Source organism: Zerene cesonia, chromosome 19, assembly GCF_012273895.1.
Source record: "Zerene cesonia ecotype Mississippi chromosome 19, Zerene_cesonia_1.1, whole genome shotgun sequence".
NCBI lineage: Eukaryota > Metazoa > Arthropoda > Insecta > Lepidoptera > Pieridae > Zerene > Zerene cesonia.
In genome coordinates this window covers 5,781,055-5,800,979 of record NC_052120.1, presented here as the reverse complement: position 1 = coordinate 5,800,979, position 19,925 = coordinate 5,781,055, and the positions used below count along the sequence as shown (strand labels likewise).

Below are 19,925 nucleotides of genomic sequence, written 5' to 3'. Positions count from 1 at the left end.
TACAAAATTACATAGGAATCGGTTCAGCAGTTTTTGCGCGAAAGAGTAAAAAACACACACATCCCTACAAACTTTCGCATTTATTATAATACTAGATGCTTCTTTAGAAAAAGCAGTTCCCAAAATAACAACAACCTTCAAAATATTTGTTTTTCATTTTATTGACGTATATATATATTTTTTTTTTTTAAAGGCTCAGGATGTAATGCAATTTTCACCACTGCTTTGCTTAAGGCTTCATCCGACTTAGATTATTTATAGGAGCTATGAGACGGAAATTAAGAAAAAATTGTGTGCATGCATCTTCGTGAAGATATTCAACCGCAATCTTCAAACAACTCATGTCAATAATCATTAAATAATCGTTCTATCAATTTCTAAAAAGTGGACCATTAAACTATGAAAGTTTCTACAAGCAGTTCACTAAGCAATATCACATGGAAAGTGCTTCAATTAACTGAACTCTGTACGGTATCCTCGAAAGTTATAAAGCGAAGTCACAATACCTGTCATCGTAAACAAATCCGGCGTCGAGCGTGTTGTAGTACAGCAGAAACGCCAAAAGCGAACTCGCCGCCGTCACCCACTGATCCATTGTGACGTGCTCGCTACATCACTTTATTTATCACCGCTTCTGCAACAATATACAACATTGGTCAATGATCAGATATATAGCTGGATTTATTGTTTGAGCCTGGGATTTCAAATGTGTATGTGAGTAACAGATGATGTAAAGAAGTTATTGCAATTCGATTACAAACATTTGTCATCGAATATGATACTAAAAACATCAAAGTGTAATGGGATTTTTTTTTGTAAGAATGGATTGAACGTAAATCAAATACCATAATATTATTATACTGCACAATTATCCAATTAATGTACTCAGTTAATAGCAAAAAACTGGTTTCTATGACTATTCAGAAAGTGTGGGAAGATAGGTCGGCGCTGGGAAATCTCGTCATATGGCATCTTTTTTGAAATTAACAGTTTCGTAAGGTGTACTTTACAATGTGGCGTAGGACAGTTTTATGAAAATTTACAGTTAATAATTTATTTTGATATAATAATGTTTTATTGCATTCAACTCTATCTTAAAACAAGCGCTCACACAATTATTAAACCATAATTATCGATTTCGGCTCGTTTATATGCTCGCTTTAAAACTATTATGTAATTAAGCATACAAAGTACGATTTCCACGTTTTATTCAATACTTTGAATTGCCGGGCTCAATTATTTAATCTCCGCCACAAAAAACGCATCAGTCTGAAATCTCATTACTTTGCTAATATTCAATACCCAACTGGATATTTGAGTATTTTATTGAATTTGAATTGTAACTGACTGTAGTATCCTACTTATATTTTAAACGTAAGAGTTTATGTGGATGTTTGGTACTCAATGATATGATGGAATCTTTATTAAATTTTTTATAGTTACGAGTATATGTTTTTGTTTATTTGATAGAATCAACTAAATTATCTCATTTGCTCTTATATATTATGCAGATTATACCTAAGGAAATAATTTAATCCTAGCGATCCTATTAAGATAAACTCATTAAATTCTTGCATGTCATCCTTGATAAGTAAATGTACAAAATTTTAAATCAATTTGTCCCTTTAAATTTCATCAAAATCCAGTCTAAAGGAGTCGGTTATATAAACGTACATGTGAAACTAATAAAAGCGTATTAAAAAAGGTTCCATAAGCTTTCATCGATACAGCAAATAGGTAATTCTTAAAATACTGCGTGAATTTTTTTATGTACATCTATTCGCATATATTTATACGTCCACGTGGACAACTTTTCATAACATAAATTTACACCATCGTTGTTCATTTAATTGAAAAAGTTTCAACAGAGTTTTTTATTATGCTTTTATTAAAATTACTATGAGTTAAAACATGCTATATAACATATTCTCCTACACTATATATAAATATATATACTATACTGAACTATGTTTGTTTTTTTGTCTTTTTTCACGAGTCTATGGACCGATTTTACGATATGATTTTTGTGGCTGGAGACGGTCAGGAGACAAAAAGTTATATAAGGTACCGCATGCCGCGGGGTTACATTTCACACCCCTGGGAACTTCTTTTGACCACGCGGCCGAACCCGCGACAAGAAGGCTTTTTTTCGAAATATTTGTATCACTTTTTTTATTATGATAAAATATTAACCACATACTCTACTGAGGCTACGAATGCTTATTCCTTCCATACAATTTTCCAAAGTGGATAGCGTTGTGGTGAGCTCCTAAACTGTGGTTTATATCTTATAGCTGGACTCTTCCATCTCCTAACCACAACATTCCATAGTCGTTAGGCTTTAGCACTTATGAGCTTTAGCACTATGATCTAATTTACTGACTTATTGGTATTATCTATTTATGTTACATTTAATTTATTTTTATAAAAATAAATTTAAATTGCAGTGCATCCCTTTTTTCAAACTAAAGTTTTTCTTTCCCGAAATGCCGCGTTTTAGAGATGATATCGTGGAATTCGACAGATATCGAATTCAACGATAGCATAGATATGCAAATAACATAAGTAAAATTTTATAGATCCTAAAATGTTTGGTATGCATATATGTACATTTTTTGTATGTATAAATACTTATTTTGAAAGAATATAAGAACTGACTATTACGTACCGATTACTTAAATATTTTACATGATATTATCTATTATTCTTACAACAAAAGACTAATAATGACCTCTTAAATTCCTCACGAGACTCTAGTTGGAACAAAATCGCAACCTAGACTTCAGGTTCTCAATTCCGGTTGGTAAATTGAAACATTCTTTTAGATTATTATCAATGCTTCAGTTATATTCTCCAAAAGAAAATTATAAATGAGATGATAAAAGATAGAAATAGTTATCGAACCTCATTGTAATATGATATAAAGGACTGACTGATATACAAACCACAATAACACACATCGCAAATTGACTAAATAAAGTGAATGTGACAAGTTTTTGTTATACCTACGTATGTAAATAACAAAATAATTAGTTTATAAACTATTATTTGCGTAAAACATTAAAAAGCAAAAAATCTTCAAAAAAGATCACCGACGTCCGTGTGGACTGGGGGTCCAGATTGTAAAATAGTACTAAATGACAACAATTCCCAATTAATCGCACCAATAGGAGACGAGCATGCTTCGGCACGACTTGGGCCGGCTCGCACTGGAGAAGAATCATCAAATCCATCAAGCCTTTCCTTATCCCTTACAGCAAAAACAAGTGACAGTGCAAAACAAAGAAAAAAATATAATTGAATTGAGAACCTTCTAAGTTTGTTGAAACGTCCATTAATAAAACAAAAACATAAGGGGAGTGATAAAAAAAGTCACAGTAAATCATAAAACTAAATATAGAGATGAAATTTGACCATTCTTCTAACAAAACAAAACTAAAATATTCAAACAGCGTTCATTGACCTTTAAATCAACCTGAAAAGAAGAACACGTCTGCGTGGTTATTTACGATTAAACCCGCTTTAAGTAATATAAAGTAGCTATGTTTTAAGAAATAAATATCCATTAGTTTAATCTCTATAGCTGTGTCTACTTTGTTCCAACTAACTTATTTAGATGACTCTGAATCCGTACTATAAAAATCTTAACCGTAACATAAGTAAACATTTCTCCAATTTTTATTAAACACTCCATCCTTTTTACTTAGCAGAAATATAATCCTTAATCTCCGCGATTACAGAAGCTGTTGGATTTATACTGTAACGTTGTTTTAACAGCCCTTTTGCCATCCTTTATCTTTTTTATTTTATTTTCTTCAGGACAGGCATGATGGAAGGATATTGCAGTTTCTTGAACATAACATGCAGGTAATCTGCATAAGACTCAATTATAAAGAAAATAGAGGTGGCTCGTCGTGAAAAATAAAAACGAATTCGTATATACTTTATACTCAAATCCTTTGTAAATTACAGACAGAAACGTTAAAACGAGAATTCATAGAATTTAATTTTAGGCCTACAATCTCATCCGGGGAGGTGCACATGACCAAGCGATATTCCAAAAGGCACGTTTAAACGCCTTCGTTAGTTGCATGTCTGTAGATGACGCCTGAATTGTTTTCTCTGTTATCTCATTTTCGAACTGTTACTAAATTGCTGATTTTTCTTTTTTTAATTTTACATAGCAAAGCATAGCATATTCATATAGCCAGCAATAATATTAATATGCATAGATTTGAATGATAAATAGAATGAATGAAATTAGTATAAAAGCATTAAAAGTTAGTAGTGTGTGAACAGCCTTATACCAGCGACAATAAAAGTATATGTTTTAAACAATTAAATTATTTATTTTGTATATTAGAAAGATAACAACAAGAAAAAGCTACATGGCCTATGAAGCTTTCCACATCCTCTCCATCTCTTAGCATAAAGCAATAGAAGATTGAATGAAATACTACATGTTCTTTTTTCTTGTAACATGACATTCAAAACATTTTATAAATAGTTATCTAAATATAATTATAATATTTACAAAATTGTAAAATGGTCTTGGATGTAAAATGTCGGAATAATAAACAAACATTAATAATAACCATACGTAATTGCTGCTAAAATATTACCACCAGAAGGTAAAAAGTTTAAAAATATCGCGGCTTTTTCCGGCGAGATTCTAAAACAATATACTTATTACTTATCCTATAAGTACTTCGTTGACGGAAATAAGTGATTCTGAACAACGCGTTCGAAACATTATTCACGTCGTCACATTAAACAGATTTACGCTCGTCCTCTTCCTTCAAGGTTTTTCAATTTTAACTTGATAAAAATAATGATGTAATGAATAATTCTCTAACATATAAGACCCCACAAGAAGCATCTAAAGAAACATATTTTATTTTAGGTTTATAACTGTGTTGGTAAGAAGTATGAATGAAGATATAAAAACAGGACACATTTTCATTTATACTGTCGTATACGTACTTTAAATAACATTGAAATTCTCGATGGAAACAGTGACCAATGGGAATAAAAATATCAAAATATGAAAATTTAGAATAGATTCCCTGAATTTCCCAGAATAAGCTCTAAGGTATTGTTCATGCAGAGATTCCTCGGAGAGTCATTTCATATTTTCCTTAATCAGAAAGCTTTTAAAAATATTTTTGCGAACGCCTTGTACACGTCACATGCGACTATCCAATGGGAATAAAAGTTATCACGTTAGCGAGATTTATGGTTCTACTGCATCCGTTCAAGTTCCGTAGATTGCTTTAAATCGTAATGCATTTGATTTGAGGTTATTGTCGTATAGTCTAGGTATCGGTAAATAACGAGAAACGATTTGGAAATACTAACACATTTAGAAGACAAAATACCTGCCAACGTTCCGTTCGAATTTAGCCTGCTTTCTTTGCCGAACTCGCTTACTCTATATACCTTGAATTACATAAAATAAACTACGCTAACAAATGTATTTGAGTATAGGAAATGCTCTTTCAAGCATCGAACTCGATTTATTATCTGTTAGAACAAATTGTTTGTGATTTATTAAAATATATGAATCATTTAAATTTCATAGATTATATGATGTTTTTTATTACACTAAGTAACTACTCAAAAAAGCTAAAGCTAATTCAAACGACTAAGAAATTTAATTTAAAAAATTTAATATATTATATTTTAGGCTTTATTACACAAGCATATTTAAATTCTTAGTAAGTAGTGTTATAGTATTAGTAATAGCTGGTTTCAATCACAAAACATATTATAATGAGATAGCTGAAGCAAATGAATCTATTTTCTTGTTTAAAAAATATTTATTATTCTGATTCTTCTTGAAGGAATGTTTAGCCATTCTTTACTCATAAACATCTTACATTTTTGTCATCCTAAATATCTTCCTCTTTTATTCTCTAATTATAAAGACATCATAGACCAAAATCTATGTTTTAGAATCTTATATATCCATATATAGTTGCTAATTAAAATAAATCAATAACATTAAATGATTATTTTTTGCTATTACACAATCTGCTTATTTTGACACTCAAAGCCCAGTTTAATTAATGTTTGAAAACTATTAGATATGTAAACATAACATTAATAGACTAGCACCGCAATACGCAATACCAATTGGTATTAACATTATTTGTGAAACATTTATCATTAATAATTATTAATGATAAATTGGGGCGCCCAAATAAAACATTTGCAATTACGGCGATCATAAAGAAAACCATCAACGGTTAAGATTAACGTATGTGTTAACAGAAATTGCCAACAATTCCGAAGAATATAATCCCAGCAAACGAGTAATATCTCAGTTACATTTGTTATGGCAGAATGAACCAATCGCCGGGAGCAAATAAAGCGAAGTTTGTGGAGCGAAAATAGACAAAGAATCAGATACAGGTAAATAATCCCGCTTGACTTGGGCAGAGGAAGCGTTTGCACTATTATCTTCAAGACTGCTTTCGTACACTAAACGAAAATAGAGATGTTTACTTAAAGTGGGGCACATACGTAGCATTGGCACAATTGACATTATTCAAGACTCGATAAGGTTTATTTCATCCTCGGAAACCAAAATTGGGATGTTTCGAAGCTTTCCTTATTAAAGATTCCTTTATACTTATTATAATTAAACAGGTAAGTTTAATTCAAATGATACTGATATATCTATTACATTAACACAAATTTACGCAATGAATGCCTTATGAATAAATTATACGAATTCTTTATACAGTCTGTAATGTTGAAAAATGTCAATTCAAAACACAGTATTTACTTAATCAACACAAACAAAGTATTTAATTTTATTTCATATTTTTTAACAAAATGTGTATTTTTTTTTTGTGTAGAAATGTATAGCTAATTTTTAACAAAATGTAAACAAAATAAGATAAAGGTTTTCTGTGAATATTTTTTATTTTTGATTTTTTATCTATTATAATTTTAACGGATAAAATACACAAGAACCTACCTTATAAATTCATTAACTCTTGTAAGACGAATTAGGTATCTTACAAGGTGATCTCTGGAGCTAGGCATTTCTATAAAACGTGGAGGCTTAACTCACAAAATGTGAAACATTTTTTTCGTATGGGAATCTTACGTTTAACGACTACCACTATTCTTTGGCGATAGAAGCTCAGCGCTTTATGTCTACGCCTGGGTTAAACTGGGATATAAATATATCTTCGACTAGGTTACAAAACTACCTGGTGTATCAAATTACCTGCGAAACTGGTTTTGCAAAATTGTATACATAAAACTTTTACAAATGTGAGTAAAATTCTATACGTTGTAACATTTTTACTTATACAGCTTTTAACCTGTTGGTACATAATCTGTTTCAAATTTAAACATATTTTCAAATAGAAGACATTAGGTCTTCTGATGTTGAACGCATCGATATAGACACCTCTAAATAGATGGATATAGATACTTTAAAGTATTTCTACTAAAGTGAGTGAATATGTGAAGGTACCCACAATTTGATCATTGTTAAAAAATCATTAATCAAATCCTTGACATAAGTTTAAAAAATAATTATCTAATGGCATATACCAATGTTGATCAAAAAACACTTATTAATCCAATGCAATAAATTGGGATCATGAGGCTGAATGAGCATTAAATGAACTAATACATAATTGTGAAGTCTTAAAACCATCCAAACCAAACATTTTATTCGAGTTTTATTATGTAATATTTCATTTTCATAATTTTTTGTAAGGATGATAAAAATATTATTCTACTCCAGGGCGTTAATGATTCTAAACCAGTATCATTACTGAAAATATAGTATGCAAATTAAATTAACAGTAAATATCTAAATAGCTTTTAATATTTCAAAGAAAATCATCAATGAAACGAATTTTCCATTAAATAAAACGCATTTAGCACGCAAAACCTATCCGTCCAAAAGAGCAGTAAAATCTATCTTTAACTTAACAACACGACACTTCTTTGTATTCAAAGAATTCTTTTTCGTTCCTACGCTTAAGTTTCGTAGAAACTTCAAGAACTAGCGAATTTTATATAGGACGCAACTGTAAAATAGTGAGGAAGAAAAACAAATAGACTGCAGGAGATAGCGCTCGAAATTGTGATATTAAAATAACAATTGTTTTAATAGCGCTGCCGTTAGTACACAGTTTTAATCTATTATTCTTCAATTTAATATGCATTTAATACTCCAGTCACGGAAAATGCTATCTTCGTAGATATTTTTCATATAACATTTTAGTTGGTATATTGTATTTTGATGTTTGTGTTTACAAAAATAAAAGTAACTTGATTATTTTATGTTTTATTATAAAAGAAATTAAAGTTTATTTTTTATTTATAAAAATCTTCCAATTTCTCATTAATCGTTAATATAAACATTCAACCCGATTTCAAATGAAATCCATTTCATACCCCAAATACAAAAACAAAGCCGTCATTAAATCACAAACATGTAAATTCATAATTCATACGACAGCGTGAATTTTCACACAAGATTAACGCCCAATTCTTTTCTCGGTGACGTTTTAAAGGTGATAAATTTCAGACTGGCTCGTTACACCTCCGAGTAGGCAGAAATTTATCGAGAAGTACTAGCGAGAACAGTTATAGGTAGATATGAGGGTTGAGCTAAGCACATAGATTTTGTGAGAACTCTAGATGTCTTATCCACGTATAGTGCTAGTAGTAAAGATTTATTGTTCTTAAGGTACATTGTAGATTATATTATGAAAGTAATTGTTTATTTATGGTCAATACTAACTGGATTCAATTGTAAAAATTACTTATCCTATTATTTTCATATATGCTCTTTCGAGCTTTGTCTAAGTCCCTAAGATAAATCTTATCTTCAAGTTGTTACCGATATTCCGGGAAATTCTAAAATGAGACTAAATTATAACAATTTACTATTACCCGAAAAGAATCACGTCAATCGGTTGAAAATACACGGACTCATCAAGTTCCAGTTCCAAAACCAAAAAAAATGTAGTCGTTTTGAAAATCTTTTTGGGAACTTTAGTTAAAAATAGACTATATCATTAAGAATTTCAAAATCGATTTTATCCTGTTTACTATTTTAGTTTATATGTAACAAAAGAAACATCAGTCATTTCTGTTTTTGTTATAAGCGTTATTCAATTCTAGCTCCATCGACAACATTACTTGTATAGTGCAAAGAAAATGTTTTCTAATGGCGTGAAAAGTAATCTGATCTTCTTTTGGGACAATTTTCCGTGCTCATGAAAATATCTTGAGAAAATTGTTGCCTTTTCAAATTGAATAAAATCGAGATTGTCATACGGTAGTAGTATAAAGAATTCATAATCAAATTCCCATTAAACAGTACGCAACAAAGAGAATTTTATTACAAAAAGTTCTTTCGGTTTATTCTAATACGATACAAAATAAAGAGCTCAACTAAATCAAATAACATTATATATTTATTTTCTAAACGATCCATCAAAGCTCACATTAAAAATCCCGCAGGAGTCTATCCCAAAAGATAAACATTATAACGCTTTTATAAGCAATAACTTCGAAATATTTTCTCTTCTTTATCTAATTTTACGTGAAATGGCTTCCGGAATAAAATATAATTAATACTGTGAATGTTTGCTTATTGTGTTAACTATTATTTCCCCTAATCTACTAATAAGAATGACTAAATGGTTTTCGTCGGTTCTAACTGTACTAACATTTACTTGTGAGTATGTTACTGTGCGCCAGTAAAGCGGAAGGCTAATTAATATTTTGTTTCCACATCATAGTCGGCATGATTAAAAAGCCAGTCGCCAGATGGTAAACTCTGCCACCGCCCATGAACACTTGCAGAGGCGTATCTTTGATGGGTAGGATAAAGAAAGGATTGAAACTCGTGAATGAAGAAAAGTATTGGGAAGTGAAAGGTAAGGGATACAGGCCACAAACTCTTACACTTACCATAGAAACATACATAACAAACATATATAGCAGACAAACAATTTTGCCCTCATAAATACACCCCAATAAAGTTTTCAAAAATATTTCCCAAATGTTTGCAAGAAAAAGTTCAAAGAAATATGACATCCTTATACCACTAATAATGTACTCTTAATCTTCTCATTAAGTCATCAAAAGCCGTAGTAATAATATGACTTCTAATCAGTAAGTTACAAAATAATTTACAAACTTTTTGTTACTTTCACGCGCGCTAATTGTAATTCTTGTTATAACCCTACAGGCCGATTCAATTAAAAACAAAACCCACACACACGTAAAGCAATAAGCGTAAACATGCACACTGACACATAATAAAAATTCCTATAACCTGCTACGCTGATAAAAAACTTCATTGTCTGAATTCCTGGTCGTAAACACGCGAAACACTAAAATTGAGGAAAATGTGCGCACCTGAAACACTAAAATGCGAATTTGCTGGCTGTAAAATGTATATATTGACACTAATATCATTAGTATGCGATATATCCACTCTCGCTTCCACGTGTGATCGTTAAATGTTCAATAACATTGCGACTATAAAACCGGAGATATCACGTATTAGGTGACAACTGTACCCGAAATATTCCGAAGATGCCGATATCTTTTATTAATACCTTCAACCTTAATTCTGCTTGTAACGGGTCTACGAATGTGCTACGAAATTATCGCTTCAGATCATTTTCATGCTATCAGATCCTTTCTATGTTTATTTATTAAACATTAATTGGTCATAGAGACCGATAGATTTATATAACACGAATAATTGAGTTATAAATATAACTGACCTATTCATTTACGTTTTAATATAGACTTTTATAATATAGAATTTTAATTTAGACCAAAAATTTCAAGTAATAAAAATTGAGTTCAAAAAGAATAAAATATGTGGTGGACTTGTATTCTTCTAAGCTACTTAAATAAGTTGTAAGTCACTGTAAAATGCGATTACAGGAAGTAATGTTTTGAAATTTCATTTTGTGGTTAACACATGGCAGCGGAATTTTTTATATTACACTATTGCTTTTTAAACTAATTTTACCTTCTTATTAAAATCCTTTGTTCACTTCATTTGAAAATTCATCGATATATTTTGACACAAACGGATCTCCCGCTCTGAAATCATAAGTCCCAATGTTTATAATCGTCAGTCATAAAACAGTTTATTTTTTATTTCACAACACGCCGCCCCGCCACATTCGATAGTGATGTGTTTAAACCGGCTTAATAACTCTCTCATTACAAAAGGCCGCGAGGAATGACGCGTACCGGCGCGTCGAGGCCATAGCCGAGTTGTCGAGGAGACCCGTGCTCACCGACTGACGTTGGTGTACACGACACATCTGCATTTAACAAGTCGCTATCGTTATGCGACTAATCGATTGGTCGGAGCGAGTAGAACTGTCTGTCCCTCTCCCCTCTTCTCTTTCTCAAACCGCGCATGCGCCCTACTATTCCTAATTTAAAAGTGGCGGAAAGTAAATAAACTCATACGAACAGTTTGTCAAGAGGACACGAGAAGAAAATTCTATCAGAACTGTTTTCTGTATCGTTCGTTTATATACATTTATAGAAAACAGCATCAAATAATATTGAAGAGCAACTATTTCAGGTTTTAAAGGAAAAAAATATCCTAATCTTCAATAAAGAATAGGGAAGATCAAGGAAACGTCACTTGTTGCGCAGTGACTTTGTTCATGCGATGAAAAGCCACGCACGTAGCTGCACGCCATTCCCATTTGTTACTTAACCGGTAATTATGAATGCTTACCGCAAACATCATGTTCCTGTGACAGCCGCAAAATTTTGATTTACCTTCACTTTTACACCCAAATATAATTCTTTATCAGTATTGACTATGCAAGTTCTAACTAATTGCAATTGAAAGGAAACACAAAGAGAAAGATATAATAATTGAAATAGAAGTTTGAGTGCCATTCAAAAATACAGAAAATTTATATTCAAAAATTGTGGCGAATATAATGGATAGAATGGATTTAAAAAAATATCGTTGTGGAAGCAAGCGCTTTTTGAATGCAATATAAGTGCTCTCTTGAAAATTTTAAATGAATAATTTTCAGAGATTGCGTGTATTCAGTAAAATAAATATTTTATGAAAAAATTGTGAGGATGCAATTACACTATTATTTTCCACAAATTATATGTAATTGCCTTGAGGTATCATAGAAATAAACCCATTAAAAGTATGATTCGCTAAGTAAGATACGCTTTTAAAATAATATCCCGCAGCATATAATATATTGCTTAAAACCGAACTTTTGGAATAGTGTACTCATATGCCTACATATACAATATTTCAAAGGCAAATTCAACTTTTCTATTTAATAAATACGAAAGTTGGAAAGGACGTTTGAAATTAATGTTTGTTAATAGTTAAAGCCAGAAGACTGACTAATCTGTATAAACTAGGACACAGAGATAGGTTATTTTGTTTTAGAATAAGACTAATTTTCAGTAGCACGCAGGCAAAGTCGAGGGTTAAAGTTAGTACATAATAAATAAAATGCCAGTAATGAAAGATATTGTATCTAAAAAATACATAATACAATATAAATCTTATACGCAAAAAGTATGAGAAGATACGGAAATAATTCCTATACTCGAAAATCACTTAGGAAAGGAGCATTCACAAAGAGCATTTAAATACGAAAAACGTAAGTCGATGTTTGATTCACAAAGCAGTGAATATCCAAAGCTTGGTGGGTCACTTGAAGGAGCTCCAATACTTTCAGTTGAGTGCCTGCGATATTCGTATTCCTTCGGACGGCCAGCGAAAGCGGAGCCACCCCGTTCTATAACTTTCATAAGATATAGAAAACATTACGTATCGAAGTAATAACACTGATTTTGATTTACTTCCCTGGTGTTTAACACCATTTAGCATTCATAGATTACCGGAATTTTCTTTCATATAAAACTGTTCGTTCACTTATCTTTTAGCATATAAAAGTCAACGCACATCAAATCGTTGACAAATCTAGAAAACTGCTTGACCTATATGCATAGATTTTGTAGGTTAGGTAGCATGTAAGTAGGAGATTTCACGACAGGGTCGGATTACGAGAGCTCTTGTAAGCGTTCTTTATTTTTTCTGTATTTCGATGTGTTTCAGTCTCATGATCCGAAAACCCGTGTCCTTTTACTAACCCTTCCCAGTCCTTTCCTTTATTCCCGTTATCAATATTTTCTTTGTCACGTGCCATATAAAATTGGTAATCCATTTGTAGAGGCTGGTATGGCCATGGATGGTAATAGCGCTAACTATCAGACGACCCGTCAGCTCCTTAACTGGCGATGACATAAAAAGTATACATTATATTATAATGGTTAAATTAAATATAATACAATATCATACAACAGGAAATTGGCTTCGCTTGACGTAATTATATCATAAAAAGTAAACAAACATTTAAGACAAATTTAATTTGTATAACAGTTTTGTTGTGTACTTTTAGAATACTTGATCTTTCATTGAGCTCTATGTTCTGTCTAAGGAAATTCGCTAATGATTACAGAGTTTACACTGCTGATAATGTATTTGTCTAAAAGATATTAAAAAAAGAACAACGAAGTTGTGTTTACTTACACAACAAATCTCATATTAAAGAATTAATGTTTGTCAAAATATTACTGTCTTGAATAAACCATCATATTATATTACAAATGTTAACAAAAAGTCGTATACATTTCTATAAATTTGTCGGCCATTGACATAATTAATACAAACAAATGTCAAAAGTTTGAGTCTGTATCCCTAAAATACCTAATTATTTCAAACAAAGCTCAAATAACTTTTCATTTACGTCATAATGCTATCCCTTCATTATAAAGATCAATTCGTACTTTTTGTGCAAAGCTGTACTAAAACAATCTCAAACCTCATGAAACTTTTCGATTTCGTATATTTCAAATTATTTTGTAACAATTTAATATGCACTTAGCTGCCTTTAGCATTAAATATATTCTAGTACAACTTTCAACTGATTCTATCAGTTATTTTTATGTAATATTGACTTATACCAGACCTAACTATACTTGCTTTTTTTTTAAACGACATATGTATTTAACACTGAACTGAAACCTTATTCATGAATGTTTATATTACTCGCTGTGTTCATAAAGTTCCTTTCAAATTAAATTTGTAACAAGAGTATGCACGATACTCACTTTGTGCACAATGGGGAATGAGAAAAAATTTCATAATTAAATTTTGTATTCTAAAAAACTATCTTCGTCCTCTGTGCTCAACAATACAGAAGCATTTAATTAATAGAAACGGAACTATCGTTCTGTGTATTAACGCGTGACACACAGCCTTTGGAAGGATTTGCGAGCATTGTGGATGCTACTATTTTACGTACGTAGGTTACGTTATATTACGTTACCTCATCATACAAGAAGGAAGCAGGATGGGTGTACCTAATTCTTTAAACATTTATTTCTTTTGTTTTTTTCTATAATATTCCGAAGGTATCCGTGCTATGACAGAGTGATATAAAATAATGCTTAATATTAAGAACCATAATGTAAATGTACTATTTTAGTATTGCAGATTTTTCTTATTAAAATATTATCCTTGTATTTTAAAATCCATACTCAGTGATTTAAAGAAACGCAAAAGAGCTGTTATTAGTTTAATATTAATTACCATTTCAGATTGTTTGTCAATATTATAATTTACTAGCGGTCCCCCCCGGGGTACATAGCCTATAGCCTTCCTCAATAAATGGGCTATCTAACACTGAAAGAATTTTTTAAATCGGACCAGTAATTATTGAGATTATTGCGTTCAAACAATCAAACAAACTCTTCGGCTTTATATAGTAGTATAGATAAACAGAGATAATCAGGTTATTAGCTTTTTTATTAATTATTTCTCGAAGAAAAACAAGGTTGGCCAAATTTTCTGGCCGTGTGTTGCGATAGAGGGGCCGGTACTTCGACTGGCGAGCTCTTAACATTTAGCCGGGAGCTGTATCAAACGACGCGGAAATTCCCACTTACTCACTGATTGCCACACTACGGGGGTTAATGACATTGTTGATACGCTAGGCCGAATACATTTTATTTCGTACGTTTACTGTTAGCCGCTTTTTCAGAAAGATATTTAAGCAATCATTGTCATTTCGTCGTCATTTTATAAACAATAATGCTAAAAATGAAACGATTCAATCTTTCAAATTAGTTTATGATCAAACTTTACAGGCTTTAAGCTGTATTGTTTGTCAAAACAATGGGGGCTTTTACAATCGAAGTAACAAGTAATTTATCAATTTCCAATAAATTTAAGTGACAATTTAATTTAATTATCTCCAGCCGTTTTAGTAATCAACGCAAACTTATCTGTCACTCAAATAGAATAAACAGATAAACAATAAACGCTCCAACAAGACAAGCCATCCGCAAATGATTGTTTACACAAACTAAACATAAACTAAACGCTACTTAGGCTGACAGTTTGTTGTCAACCAGATGCTTTAACGTGATTAATAGGCGATTTGGGAACGACTGATTAATGCCGTATAATTTAATCGCAAACATACTTATAATAGAGATATAGTATAAGAAAGAAAAACCAAAGCAAATGCTTACTGCCAACGAGAAATGTTGACAATAGTTACGTACATAGATTAGTAATTAATGACGCTGTGCTGGTATTATACATAAGATATCAATTATGTCTATGTTGTAAAGTCTGTAAAGGTGGTAACTTCGATATTAACTCGTGATTCATTATGGCGGAAAAGCAGCCTTTGTAATATGGGAGCCGACCACGCATCGGCAGGAACTGGGCCAACTCGCACTACCAGCTCGGTTCTCATTCTAATATAAAAAATATGTTTTTCAATAATACGATCGTAGATGTTCTCTGTTATCAATGTATTTCCGATAATTTTACATCTAGTTCTAGAAGTAATTTAAACACAATATAGTAGATAACTGATCAAACAGTGTCTACATAACTGGGAAATCACTGAAATACAAAATAAACGTGTCATATATAACACAAGATCTTTCTAATTTACCAGTAACAACTGCAAGAGACATAAAAATAATAAGGGTTTTTACTAGTAACTTTCGTTCTTTTTTATTCTGTCGCAATTAATCCACGATTTGGTCAATTATAAAAGTCAAGTCAACTACTAAAGCTTATTGTAAATTTAAACATTAAATTCGAAAAGCAATACCAATTATCAAGGAACTTCTCGGTCTCATTATCAACTATCAGCAATTTAATAACGAACACGTAATTGTTAGATAAAGTTACATCAGCTAATTCAGAGAATGCCGATCGTGCTCCCAACTCAAACTAAATTTCCTCTACTCACACCTATGCATATAGCAATATTTTAAAACAACAAACGACGCAGCCGTGATTAACCTGGATCGGAAGAGTGGAACTCCTCGGTCGTTTTCTGTCGGAGAACATGTGTTGAACGTTATTTATAATCATCCTCCCTTTTTTCCTTGTTCTCGTTCCTTTTCGAAGTTCTATCGCAGAACGTATGTCAAAAATCGTACGCAAATATTTCGTTCACTATTGCGTAATACACAGTAAAATAGATATGTGTTATACATATCACTCGTACCATAATTGACTATAAGCCAGCTATTAGTTAAGATTAATTAGTTGTATTGATAATAATTTAATTAGGAACGAATTAATTGTAATCCGTACATTTATTTAACTGTGTGAAATCATTATCTGAATGATACATTAAAGCAATTATTTGAAGTGATGTAAAAATGTTTAATTGAATGAAATAAATAACAATTATGTGGTTAAATTGTAGGCTTAGTAAATACCGGCGTTATTTAACATTATTTAATTAATGTATTTTAATTTGTTAGACGGATTCCAAAAACGATATAATTAGTTGAAAATTCAATTATTGTTACATAAAGTCGTACAAGTGAAATATATTTCCAAAGGTAAAGAAAGAAAATGTCGTAATTGTAACAACCACTTCTTAACCAAAAGATGTAATTACATTAGCGCTTTTCGCATTAAAAAGTAATAAAATGGGTCAGTAACATAAATTAATTAAAGAACGTAGTCGCAATAAACACAGCAGAACAATATTGAACGGGGGAAAGGCGTATTAATGAAATGTAGCCGCCCCCCCTTTACTAAATGTAGCGAAACAAACCCTCGTAGAAACAACGCGTCGGCGAAATATCAACGGTAAAAATAAGATTTCGAAGAATATATACCCGACCAATTCCAATGATGTTTTACAGTTATAGGAGAAATGACCAATTTGTATCAATAATTAATTAATTTTAATAATTTTTTCACATAAGTACTCATGATTGTTTCTGAATTCGAATGAAATAGAAGCTGTAACAAACCTTCAACAAACTAACAAATATAAAAAAGACTTTCAAACGAAAGTAAGATATTATTGCTACTTTGACTAAAAAATAACATAATCTTCATACATATAAATTCGTGTAAGTTTACAACAATAGCATTGTGTATAAAACCGCATCAATATCACAAAGCCTGGAGATAAGTTTGCGTGAAAAGCGACATAAAAGTAAAGTTGAAATTCCGAAATCCATATTTTAGAACTGAATGAAATTCGCGAAGTTTTTACGAGAAATTTATTGAATGTTATTGTGGCTTGACGAACGCAAATCCGTATAAACGTTACGTAACGGCCCCTTGGCTGAACGTATTTTGCCAAAGAGGAATTGCGCACACTTGGTGCTACACTCAAAGTTTCATTGTTACATCTCAACTTATGCAATATAGCGTCTGCTTCTTTAATACTTTCCACAACGCTCGATTACATTTGACGGCACAGTTTGGATAAATTCTCTTATTTAGTGAAATCCCGTACATAATCAGACTGAACAATGCATAGCTGGGACTAAAATAAATTTTCTATGAGAAAAGCTTGTATTAATTTAAATTCATATGAATAGCTGCTTACAAGAAAGTTGCTTGTGCAGAGAGAGTCTCTACTAAGAATTTTGTATGTGGTAGTCGAGCACGCTTCGGCACGAATTGGGCCAGCTCGCACCGGGGAAGTACCACACCCCCACAGAAGACCGACGTGAAATAGCATTCTGCTGTGTTTCGTTCGGTGAGTGGGGGAGCCGGAGGCCCATGTCCTTTTCCTTCCCCTTCCCAGTCCTTTCCTTTATTCCTCTCGCCAATCCTTTCTTAATCCCTTCCCAATATAATGTCGGCAATCCATTTGTAGAGGCTTAAGGTCTGTAATCGACTTTACGTCTCTACAAATGTTCATGGGCGGTGGTAGCGCTTACCATCAGGCGTTCTACCAGCTCCATTGCCGACTGTGACATAAAAAAAAAAAAAAAAAAAAAAATGGAATGGATACGTTTGATGTTTCTAGAAGAAATTGTTTGATCCTTAAAACTTTGTTATACATTAGTATTATTACAAAAAATGTTTAATTTTAGCCTTTGATTATTTCTAAAGCCGAGAAAGAAAGACCTTCCTTTACAATTGAAAAAGTTTTCAAAATTATTTTCTAATTAGTTCTAAAAAAATTAGTTAAAAATAGTTCAAAAATAAGAAACTAGTTTAAACAAAAAAAAGCCGTCTTTGCCCACAATTTGTGTTCACAGAAATTTGTCTACATTCAACCCTGCTTGACGCTATGACTTGGGATTATTTTTGAATTCATCCAAACATTGTACAAAAACAAACTCCTATTTAACATAAATATGCTAACGAAAGGCTTCCGTAAATGAAACGGTTTTCAACAAAACAACATTGAACATATAAACATCCAAATACAAACAAAAAAACCCTTAAACTTTCAGTTTGATTATTCAACCCTAGCCGACATTCGATAAAAAGCATCGATACCGTGTATCGCACCATTATTTTAATCTATCGTTTTAATACGAGCCAATATTCGAGAGTTGAAAGCGTTATCGATTCAAATTTAAGCTTTTATGTATGGAACACGGTTCATACATTCTTTAGGGGATATAATAGAGCCTTTGTGTGGCCGACGTGTTGGTCAACGCGTTTATATTACGTTATTGATGACGCATCTTTTGGACGCTCCCATATCGATCTAATATCAATAACCTATCGACAAAAAGCCGCTACGTCGTATAGTGTAATTTAATTTCAGCCTAAGCTAGGAGTGGTCATTATAGAGGGTAAGTATTAAGTATGCGGTGGCTATTGCTATTAAAAATAATAAGCAATTGACTTTGTAAATTTGCTTCACTTTATTGAATTTCCATATGTTATTGATATAGATATTTTATTGTGGGAGTCGAGCACGCTTCGGCACGAATTGGGCCAGCTCGCACCGGGGAAGTACCACACCCCCACAGAAAACCGGCGTGAAATAATAGCTTGCTATTGTGTTTCGTACGGTGAGTGGGGGAGCCGGAGGCTTATTTCCATCTCCTAGCCCTTCCCAGTCCATTCCTTTTTTCCATTCATCAATCCTTTCCTTATCCCTTATCCCTTAAAAGCGGGCAGCGCATTCTCAGAGGTCTGAGCTTCTGCGAATGTTCATGGGCGGTGGTGATCGTTTACCATCAGGCGAACCACCAGCTCAGTTGCCCGCTATGACATAAAAAAAAAAAAAAAAAATATGTTTCTTTAGGAATACTGAACTTTTATTCAACTTTGAATAAAACTGTTTTGCAATAAACACACTTTTTATATTCCTTTGTAAACACTTATCGGAACAATAGCGCAAATTGTTCACACTTATTTAAGAATTTATGAACTTATGGGGGAGGTGGTGCTTTCCGTAAATAATTTATAAGCCTTCTTAAATTTATTGTTAAGCTGATCAAAAGTGTTTAAGATGTTTAATTAAAACCACCTATTCGCCCGCGTAATTTAAGGAAATTCCCATTGAAATGGCATGTTTCACCACGGTATAAAGTTACATGTCAATGTCTAGCTT

The 19,925-nt window shown here is 32.0% G+C and overlaps 1 protein-coding gene across 1 annotated transcript in view; it reads right to left on the bottom strand.

Moving 5' to 3' along the window:
• Positions 1-11,326, bottom strand: part of LOC119834678 (protein O-mannosyl-transferase TMTC2-like) — a 71,505-nt gene extending 60,179 nt beyond the window's left edge. The window contains exons 1-2 of the mRNA XM_038359115.1: positions 11,033-11,326; positions 507-634 (exon numbers count right to left, since the gene is read on the bottom strand). Coding sequence (XP_038215043.1) covers positions 507-595 — 89 coding nt within the window. The 5' untranslated portion in view covers positions 596-634; positions 11,033-11,326. The remainder of the gene's footprint in view (positions 1-506; positions 635-11,032) is intronic.
• Positions 11,327-19,925: the final 8,599 nt, after the last annotated feature.